This window comes from Lactuca virosa, chromosome 1, assembly GCF_052849685.1.
Source record: "Lactuca virosa cultivar CGN04683 chromosome 1, Lactuca_virosa_CGN04683_v6, whole genome shotgun sequence".
Lineage (NCBI taxonomy): Eukaryota > Viridiplantae > Streptophyta > Magnoliopsida > Asterales > Asteraceae > Lactuca > Lactuca virosa.
In genome coordinates this window covers 88,645,083-88,656,013 of record NC_136426.1, presented here as the reverse complement: position 1 = coordinate 88,656,013, position 10,931 = coordinate 88,645,083, and the positions used below count along the sequence as shown (strand labels likewise).

The window sequence follows — 10,931 nt, the reverse complement described above, 5'->3', positions numbered from 1 at the left end:
AATTTACTTTTTAATTAATAAATATGTTTTTGTTTTATGAAATATTTTATATTGCCTCTTATATTTTATTTTCTTTTGTTTTTAAGCATATACAATATTTTTAAAGTAAATAGTATCTAACAATAAATTTAATTAAATTAAATATGTAACAATAAGTATGAAGGGTCTTTTAAAAAAATAAATAGAAAGTACTACAAGCAAATAAAAAACAAAAAAACTCTATATAATGTAAATGTTTTAAAATTACTATAACTTTTTAATTAGAAGTTTATAAACTTTTAATTTTTTAATACAACGTTTTAAACTAAGATTTAACGAAAGTATTTTAAAATGTTGTAAAGAGTATTAAATTGTCATACAAAATTTGTGAAAGTATAAGAAAGTTTAGAAATACTTGTATGAAAGTTATAAAAAAAATTGTATGAAAATGTAAAAAAAAAAAAAGTTAAAAATGTGTAAGAAAAATTTAAAACATTAATAAAATATTTGGTTTAAAAGCACTTGTATTAAAATTATATGAACGTATAAAAATTTATATATATATATATATATATATATATATATATATATATATATATATATATAAGCAAAGTTTTAAACATTGTATTAGAAAAACGTATAGGAAAAAAATATCATAAAAATGTTGTAAAAAATTATAAAAAGTCTTAAGAAATTTGTAATTTTTTTTCTCACTTTTAGACAACTTTATTTTTTTTGTATATATTTGACAATTTTATTTGTTGAATGTGTTCACATATTATTAGTGTCACCTGTTATAGCAGACGACAATGGTAATATGTGAACACATTTATAGCATGTGACAATCATAATATGTGAACATATTCAACAAGTTAAATAATCAAATTTATAGAAAAAAAAATTGTCTAAACGTGAACAGGACCAAATGGTAATTACCCTAATAAATCATTTTTTTTTTCTAATTATTAAGGATCTTTTCTTTTTAAATTCCAAATGATAATATTAAAAATATAAAAAATTATTTTGATTGTTAAGCCGAATAAATTTCAAAATATCATTGTTAATATAAAATTTAAAGTTTTAGATAAAGATTTATGTAAAAAACAATATCTATGATTTAATCTAAAATTTTATTGAAAACATGTTATTTTGGTACATTGATCCAATTATGTTGTTTTAATTAATATTAACACCAAATGTTGCATTTTTTTAATTTAAAAAGAAAAAAAAAAAGTTGATAGACAAAAATATTACCACACCCTACTCATAAGTAAATTGTGGCAAAAATAATAAAAGCTTTTTTTAATTTAAAAAGAAAAAAAAAAGTTGATAGACAAAAATATCACCACACCCTACTCATAAGTAAATTGTAACAAAAATATCACCACACCCTACTCATAAATAAATTGTGGCAAAAATAATAAAAGCTTAGGTGACGTCTATTTAACATATTTTTTTTATAGATAGAAATATCTCCACACCATTATCCTAATAAAATCCGTTTTTTTCTAACTTCCCCGTCTTATATTTTTTGCTTTTTGTATCATTTCCAATAATACTTTTATTGGAAGTAATACCCTCATTAATGCTTTCCTTTTTATTGTGAGAAATGATGTGGATTGAGGAACAAATTTGGAATGCTCATAATTTCCGTTTTCCAATTGGTTGACTGTTCTTCACGCGGTAGTCTTCAACGTTTTTTTCGTGATTTTTTGACGATTGAACAATGGCCGGATCAAGTGGATGAGCAGCCGAATATTCTTCAATACTTTGACCTTCATGCACGCTGTTGTTTTCCACGACTTTTCGTTTGCTACCGGACGTGATTTTTGACGTGAAATAGATGATAGTGTTTGGATCGAAACAGCATTCAAAAGGGACGCATACTTGATTTTTTCCATTCGGTTGCGAGTTCGAACTTCGTCCATTTTGTCTAATATAAATATATAATAGACGGCAATGGAATGTCTCCTTCCTCCACCGCCCACAGGATCTTCCCCTTCATCCGTTTCTTCTCCATTTTGCAGATTGTCATCATTCTTCCGACATTGAAAACCAATGCATGCATCATGAACGATAGTGTTTTTAGTGATGAGTTTTTTAAGATCCTCATCACTAATCTATTTTGAAACCGTTTTTGGATCGGCACGTTTCCGATTAATTGCTTCATCTCTTCTTTGCTCCAACCGAATGGTGTATCTCGGGCGTCGGAGATGCGTGAAACGGGATCATCCGTGCCCATGATGAAATCCGGCGAAGAAGAGGCCGGAAAGCTCAAGAACACGAAGAAAGCTTTAAAATCGGTGTTTTTTACGAATTGCTTTTCAAGAAACGACTTATAAATTTACAGTAAAAATTGGATCTCATAAGGGTTTTTTTTTTTTTTTTTTTTTTTTTTTTACTTTTTTGTTGAAGGCATTAGACGTTGAAGATTTAACAATTGGTGTATACGATAAAGTTGATACCGAATGGGGACAAAAGCTTTAAAGATAGCCAGAATGGTGCCTCAGTTGGATAATTCTTGAGAAATCTTTGTCGGCCTAGCCTTTGGATCCGTGGAAATGCATGCTAATGCGACATCATAAACTCGGACAATTTCCTTTTCAATCAGTCTGTCGGTTGGATAAGAGAGTCGCTCATCTAATATGCTCGCCAATGTGGGAACATATTGGTTGGAATAATTGAGATATTTCAGGAGATCTATAAGGTCTCTGGGATCCTTCCCTCCAATTGTCTCAAGTGCCAACACCCCAAAGCTATACACATCACATTTTTCTGTCACAATGGTGTTATACGCAAGTTCTACATTCAAAATGTGTTACTTGTTAGTAAAACCTTCAACTGCTAATAGAGGTAAAAGAATCATCATATATATACCTGGAGCAATGTATCCCAAAGTTCCTATGACTACGGATCGGTTGGAGGAATCAGGGTCTAGCACTTTGGCTACTCCAAAGTCGGCAACAAATCCTTCCATTTCTGAGTTCAAGAGAATGTTGTTGCTTGATATGTCTCGATGAATGATGGGTGGGCTGTATTCATGATGCATGTATGCCAAAGCATGGGCTACCTGTTTGATAATGTTAACCCTCGTCTTCCAATCCAATATCACAGCTAATTCACTGTCAATCAATGCGCAAAAGAGGCTCCCCTTTCCCATGTGTTCATATACAAGGAAGTTGCATGTGGTATGCAAACAAAAACCATAGAGTTTCACAATGTTTTTGTGCCTTATGTTTGTTAAGACTTGGATCTCAGTCATGAAACTCCTGTTGAACGCTGGTTGCTTGGCTTCAAACCGATGGAGTTTCTTCAAAGCGTATGTTTTACCATTAGGCAGTTTGGCTTTGTAAACACTACCATAGCCACCGATTCCAATGCAATATTTGAGGTCGAAGTCCTCTGTGGCCTTAATGAAGTCTTCATATGCAATTGTTCCATCGTAATTCAATACTGTGCGAACATCTCCATGTTTTTTGGTTTCGAGTTCGCTTTTCACTGTGGTTGCCTTTCTATTATGGTAAAGCCAATAACAAAGCATTAAGAAGCAAAATCCAAAAATGGGACATGTGGCTGCTAACATGAAAGGAAGGATCTTGATTCGCATGGTTATTCAGTAATGATAATTTTGGAGGATGTGGTCTGTATTGTTTGATCAATGTGTCGAATCAGGACAATTGATAACCTCATTATATGCACGCGGAGACCCTAGACTTTGGAACTCAAATGGAGAAGAGGAGACCTAAGTCAACACGTACTTGTTTCATTATATTTTTTCTACCCTCTCCTATGGGTTGTGTTTGATGTGACGGTTGCACCACATTTATTCTCTTCCATTTGAGAGGCTGTTTCAAGTTGAACAAAGACAAAATTGCAAAAATGGTCCAAAGATTTCTCCACAATACAGACCCATGTTCTTTCTATCAAGCCAATACCTACCCGTGGAGAAGCTTATCATCTTACTTCTGAAGAGGAAAAAAGAAGGCAAATCACAATGGCCAAGAGAGCACATGTGGAGCCAACTGCATTCAGAACCCAAGGACGGCGCGAAGGACCATTTAATTCCAAAGGGAACAACAAAAGGACCTGCAAAATTATGTGACTTTGGTCCAAACACTAAAAAAAAAAAATCATTTAATGGCACATATTTTTAGTGGCATTTATCTTTGGTGTCACTAATTTTGCTTTTCAATGGCACTTTGCATATGCCATAAAAAAGAGAACTAGTTTTAATGGCATTTTATATTTTATGTCCTTTTATATAGAATTAAGTGGAACAAAACAAATATATATATATATATATATATATATATATATATATATATATATATATATATATATATATTTACGATGCTTCAATTTAACTTTACATGAAATATATATATTAATTTATAGAGTGAGGCTTAGAATTAAGGATGGGATAAAAAAAATATATGTGCCATTAAAACTTAAAAAATGAGGCCTAGAATTAACGATGGGATAAAAATATATATATATATATGCAATTAAACTTAAAAAAACATCTTATCTTATTTTAAATGAAAAATATATTCAGTTTTTAAATGATGCGTGTAAAGTACTTTAGAATACAACTAATGTGCCATTAATTTAGACCTAACTTTCATTCTCATTTGTGGCTCGTTTTCCCCTTCTCTTGTGCATCTAGTAAAAATTTCAGCTTGGCTTCCCCTTTCCCTCCAGCATCAGGTGAAATTTTTAGTTTCCCTCCATTAAAAGTTGAAACCGACCGCCAGGGAACCTTACTGGTGAACTTTAGGTTAAGTTTCACCTTCACTCGGGTTCACTAACACCTTTTAAAATTCGATCGATCTCTGCTTCCTACTAACGATTCGATTACAGGTATCAACATCAATCTCTGGTCCAAGCCTACTGGGTCAACTGGTTCCTTGTTGCAACTACGATTTTTCTCTGCTACATTTTTCCTCCATAGGAGTTAGCTACTTCAGCAGGTATTCATTCTATTTTCTTTGTTGTTTTTTGTAGTGGTTTGTCTACTGTCATTTCTGTTTCTTGATTGTGAGACCTAATTACTCATACTCATGCCTGATAAAAAGTTTGAGAAGCATCTTATACTAATATCATTTCTTTTGTTATAGTTAATCTTCTGTTGTTTCTCACTATAAGTCATGGACAGATCTTGGATGTATCTTGCACCAAGATCAAGTCAAACTTTTGTTAATGGTGTGCTAAACTTCTTGAATTTTGCATTTGAGAGAACAAGTGTCAACGGGGGGATGATAAAGTGTCCATGTACAAACTGTATAAACATGGAATATCAGAATAGACAAATTGTTCTAGATCACCTCATATGTTCAGGGTTCCGTCCAAACTACTTGAAATGGGTATATCATGGGGAGGACATAACAGTTGCATCAACAAGCACAACCCATAACGAAGAAGAAAGCATATTTCACCATGAAATGTTGAATGATATTTTTGAGATGGAAGGTGGAAGGGGGGAGGGAATACATGAGAATGCCTTAATAATAGTCAAGAGATGGGAAATGGGAGAAATAAATTCGATGACCTTATGATGGAGGCTGAAGAGAAAGTGTATCCGAATTGCAAATACAACAAATTATCATGTGTGGTGTATTTGTACCATTTAAAGTGTCTTGGTGGTTGGAGTAACAAATCTTTCTCTATGTTGTTAGAGTTTTTAAAGGATTTGTTACCTGAAAGAAATTTATTACCTAAATCAACACATCAAGTAAAAAAGACAATATTTTAAGAACTAGTTACTCGTTGTGAAATTGTGCGTATGATCCTTTTCAACGTGCGTATGATCCTAGCCTTTCTATTGATGAAATTGTGACACAACAAACTAAAAAAGACAATAGAGTGAATCCAACTCAATTTAAAGAACTAGTTACTCGTTGGTTCACTTCTGAATTTCAGGTAGATCTGTAAGTTTCATTTTATGTATATTTTAAGAATGTGTATTAATTTACTATTTACCTTAGAGTACATGTGCTGTAAAAAGAACGAGTCGTGAAAAGATACACGAGCCTCATGTTACGGGAACGAAATCATTTGCCAGACTTGCTCATGAAATGGTATTATTCTTGTTTTTTTTAGTTTTATTTATTTATTTGTCTTTTTTGGTTTTCATTTCCTTTAATAGCTATATATTAAACATATATTTTTTCCTTTTATAGGCAATAAATAATAATGGTGTATACCCATCACGAGGAGAAATGTATGTAACAACCCGCACTCGTAAAGATGGAAGTATTGTTGATGATAAAGTTGTTGAACTTGTGGTAATGCACTTTTATGTATTTTAAATGTTCCTATCATATGTATGTTTATTTTTTATCATATATATGTTTATTTTTTAAATATTACATGTGTTATGATATATTTAGGCTTCATTGAAAGCTATTGGAAGTGACTCCATAAGCACACCTAGAGATTCAAGTGATATTACAAATGATAACTACTCAAAGGTTAAAGGCCCAGAGAAAAGGGGGTATGTTCGATTAGTTGGAAGGATTCCGGCTGCAAAAAAGAATGGTGACTCTTCATCAGATTCACAAACTGTTCATCAACTAAAGAGTGTTGTCAACGTTATGGCAAACATCATCCAAGAACATATCCCTAATGCAAACTTGTCTGCAGTTCTTAGAAATATGAACATAGAGGTAATTACATGCACTAATACTTAGTTTATATTTTATGTATTAATCATATTAATTTGTTTTCATTAATATGTTTTAGGTCCCTAGTATTTCTTCGGTCCCTAACAATTCTATATCAGTTAACCAGATATCACCAGTAAGAAGTCAGGATAACAATGGTATATACTTTACTTTTCAACTTTTCACATATGTATTGGACAATACTTTTACTTGCATTTTGAATCATGTTTTCATTGTATGCATATTGAAAGGTGTTTGTTTTTTTTAACAGGTAACCACTAGTGTCATTGGTAAGAAAGAGTTTACACGAGGATCACATTACTTCCATGAAGATTTTGAGAGAGATTTAAGACCGTAATGATTTTTTGTGTTTTATGTTAGATTTTTAGACTTAAATCGACACTTATTAGGAATTTGTTTCCAAACATTTGGAACGTTTTTGGAAGACGATTTAACTTTTAATTGAAATGATGGTATTATGATTTTACAATTTATTGTTCTGTTTATCTTTTATAATTAATGATTTTAACTAATCAAAGCTAATATGTTAACTGTCTATAATGACATTTAAATTGGGAATACAGTTTTTGTAGCAAAAATTATGTGCCACTAAATGTGGTATAGATTTTAAATAACAATAGTTTTTACCGGCACAAAACTTGTGCCACAAAATATTTTTTGTATATTGTGGCAAAAAAAAGTGTCACTAAAACCTTATAGGTTTGTAGTGACAAACCAAAAAGTGCCACTAAAAGACTTTAGTGGTATTGCTTTTAGTGGCACTTTTTTTGTGTGCCGCTGATTCTTAGTAGGGTATTTAGTGGCATTTTTTAAGTTTTCTCTGGCACTTTTTGTATGCCATTAAATGGCTTTTTTTTAGTGAAAAAGTTTGATGGTGCACCAATGGTCCAATTTTGGATTTTTTTATTGTTTTTGGTCCCTATACACTTTAAATACACTTTAAAAGACAATTATGCCTTTATAATTTATATTTTTCATTTTCTTTAATTCCAGAAATACATAAATTAATTTAATTTATATTTTTCATTTATATTTCATTTGTTTTTTTTCTCTCAAGAAACACACACACACTCAAGAAACATATCACCACTAATGGATGCCACCATCACCACCGATTGCAACCACCAACAACTAACACCGTCCGCCACCATCACCACCGGCTGCCACCACCATCCACTATAAACAACTAATCCCATCCTCACCCATCTTTCTTTCCTCAGACCTCAATGAAATTTCCCCACCAGCACCACTTCTGATTGGAGTTGTCCCTACCCAAATACCACCACCTCCATTTTTCAATGATTAGGGGTTTCAGCCGCCACCACCACTGCCATAGAAGATGACGCCATCGTCACTCACCACCATCGTCGTTCTCAACCAGTATTCGCCGCCAACCACCTTCATCTCCCCCACCCTCACCTCTTCTTCCTTAACCAGATGACCCTTCACCGCTGACCACCAAACCACCGTTCATCGATTTTTTCCAAATGCCTCTCCATCCTAGAAGACCTAAAACATAAGAAAATCAGGGGGTGATCGATTGGGAAGGGGTTGAAAAGAACCTCAAATGTTTCATCAAAAGTACAGAGAAATGAAAATTCTTCTACCTAGCTAGATAGAGCAAAAATCGAACCTCATATAAAATCTTTAAAGGCTTGTCGACTGCGAGAGTCTTAGAGAGAAAAACACTAACTTGTTTCTATCATATTCTCGGTTTGGTGATATACAGGTCCGATTTCATAGTTTTCTTTACATACATCTGAATTCTAGAATTTATGCTCCTTGATGATGGTCAGACGATTTTGTATTGCCCAGATGTATATGAACTTACCCCTCTTGGTGCAAATCGAAAACCCAGAAGATGATCCTCTCTGATTTGCGTTTTTTTTTATTCTTTGGTCTGGGTTTTTTGGTAAGGTATTGGATGTGTGTAACGGTCTGGTTTGCAGATATGGAAACGAACATTTGGAGCTATCGGAGAAGGCGAAGGGGCAGTGGTAGATGGGTCGCGTCATTGGAATTTGCATCTGGGTCGCAAGCCACCGTCACCGGAGTTTGCTAGGGGTGGGCGGTGTTGCACAAGTAAGGGGTGTAGGTGGTGGTTTTCGAGCATCGATAGAATACAGGGAGAGGGTAGACCAATTACTGATTTTGGTGTTGTTGAGAGAGAGAGAGGGGTCGGGTATAGTGGATGATAATTTATTTTTCTTTTTCTTTTAAATAAAATAATAGAAAATTAAATAAAATAAATTAAAAATGAATTATTTAATGGCATATTGGTCATTTTATGTTGGGTGTGGACCAAAACCACACAAAAATGACAACTATAGGGACCAAAACCACAGAAGGTATCCAAAATTGGACCACTGGTGCACCGTCAAACTTTTTTGGACAAAAGTCACATAATTTTGCTAACCACAGGAACCATTTTTGCAATTTTGTCTTGAACAAAAGGAAATTTAGACTTATTGACTTATATGAGAAATAAAGTTTTTTTTAAAAAAAATATTTGGATTAGTTTGTATAGTAGCAAAAGTCAATAAGTCATTTTTTAAAAAGTGTTTGGCCACTATAAGAATAAAGAGTTATAGGGACGACAAAAATCGTCACTTTAAGGTGCAAAGTCGTTGTTATAGATGTCATGTCGTCACCATAGGCCTCCTCGCTTTACCTCTATCGCTTCAGCTCATTTTTTCATCACCATAACAATGTTTTAAAAACCGGTTTTTTAGTTGAACCGGTATGATGATTTCTGGTTCAACCGTTTCGACCGTTGAATAAATCGGTTTATATAATTTTCATCTTTTTTCGTATTTTCCTACACCTACATACATACACAAATCAAGAATTTGATGTCCACAAGTTCAAACATAAAAATACACATGAAAACAAGTTATTATTCAATCAAAATACATTAAAATAACACATAACCATAAGTTTTACATTAATCTATGTGCATTCAAAAGAAAATAAAGTCATAGATGAATATAAATGCATTAAAAAACTTCATAACATTTATCATATGTTTTTATTCAGAAAATCTTAATAGATGTGGAAAAACCACCAAAGTTTATTATGCAAAAGGTTTCAATTTCACGTGTTTTTATTCAATTTAACCGGTTCAAGTAGTTTTATTGAACCGGTTCAAGTAGTTTTATTGAACCGGTTCAACCATATTTTTGTAAAAACCGGCCGGTTCGATCCGGTTTAGAAATAGACATAAAACCGATGATAATTGAACCGCTCTCTTCCCCGATTTTCGGTTCAAACCGGTTTTTAAAACATTGCAGCATAGCCTTCGTCGCAATAGGTACACCTAAAGAGACGACATGTCGTCCCCATAGGTACACCTATAGTGACGACTTATCTTCCCCACAAGTGTACCTATAGCGACAACTTGTCGTCCCCACAGTTGTTTGGACACAATTTATATCTTGTCCCTGTTATTTGTTTAATTTCCTAGAATTTTTACATGAAATAAGACAAATAGTAAATTTAATTATAAAACATTGCAACATCATACAATCAAAAGCTTTAAAATATTTTACACAATTGGTTTACCAAAAACAAACTAGCCTAATTTGAAATTGTTTAGATGTTTTATATAACACAATCAATCTATTACTTCATTGAATTCATTAGAACTATTTTTCTAGTCACCACTTTCAGCTTCTTCATTTTCATTGAAACTGCCATGGTTGGGCGTTTGGCTTTTGAGATACGAACACTTGCTACATTTTTCACTTTTTCTTCCAACACCTCCTGTATGACTACTTCTTTGTCCAAATGCAAGCTTGAGACAATCTATCTGAATACACCTGTTCAAACTATATAAATAATAATAAGAATAACAATTCCCAATGTTGAATACTCCTACAATCTATGCAATCTATTTGTAATGTAACAAATAATTGTTGTCTACTTGAAAAAAATGTAAGGATTATAGTTATGTCATCTATTGTACGTATTCTCAAGGTTTGATGAGAACCATATAGTAAAATGAAAAAGAGCAAAGCAAGTGGGCCAAACGCAAAGGAATGTCCATCCCCATACCCATCATCAAGTGCAAGGGTGCATGATCTCTGCATTTGAGCATTGCTTTATTGACCATACCTATTTTGATCACACTATACTCCATGTTATAGGCTGACCATTATTTAAAAAAAATAAAACAACTCCCAAACAGAAGCCATGTTTAAATTTGACACAAAAGCATGGGCATCCTACTGCACAAAATTAATTCATTAGCTAATATATGTGTTGGCTAAA

The 10,931-nt window shown here is 32.8% G+C and overlaps 2 protein-coding genes and 1 long non-coding RNA gene across 3 annotated transcripts; 2 read left to right on the top strand and 1 right to left on the bottom strand.

The window, feature by feature from the left end:
- Window positions 1-1,562: 1,562 nt before the first annotated feature.
- On the top strand, window positions 1,563-2,619 carry LOC145150217 (uncharacterized). The gene is made up of 2 exons (XR_013731045.1): window positions 1,563-2,282; window positions 2,395-2,619. It is a non-coding gene; the product is annotated as an uncharacterized LOC145150217 (long non-coding RNA).
- On the bottom strand, window positions 2,269-3,627 carry LOC145150201 (MDIS1-interacting receptor like kinase 2-like). The gene is made up of 2 exons (XM_079075262.1): window positions 2,857-3,627; window positions 2,269-2,781 (listed from the first exon to the last, which is right to left on the bottom strand). Exons 1-2 carry the CDS (start codon window positions 3,584-3,586, stop codon window positions 2,486-2,488), a joined length of 1,026 nt encoding a protein of 341 aa, XP_078931388.1. The 5' UTR covers window positions 3,587-3,627; the 3' UTR covers window positions 2,269-2,485.
- Window positions 3,628-4,405: 778 nt separating this feature from the next.
- On the top strand, window positions 4,406-7,036 carry LOC145105542 (uncharacterized). The gene is made up of 8 exons (XM_079042630.1): window positions 4,406-4,756; window positions 4,840-4,949; window positions 5,097-5,898; window positions 5,964-6,056; window positions 6,159-6,263; window positions 6,369-6,644; window positions 6,721-6,799; window positions 6,913-7,036. Exons 4-8 carry the CDS (start codon window positions 6,054-6,056, stop codon window positions 6,921-6,923), a joined length of 474 nt encoding a protein of 157 aa, XP_078898756.1. The 5' UTR covers window positions 4,406-4,756; window positions 4,840-4,949; window positions 5,097-5,898; window positions 5,964-6,053; the 3' UTR covers window positions 6,924-7,036.
- The last annotated feature ends 3,895 nt before the right edge of the window (window positions 7,037-10,931 follow it).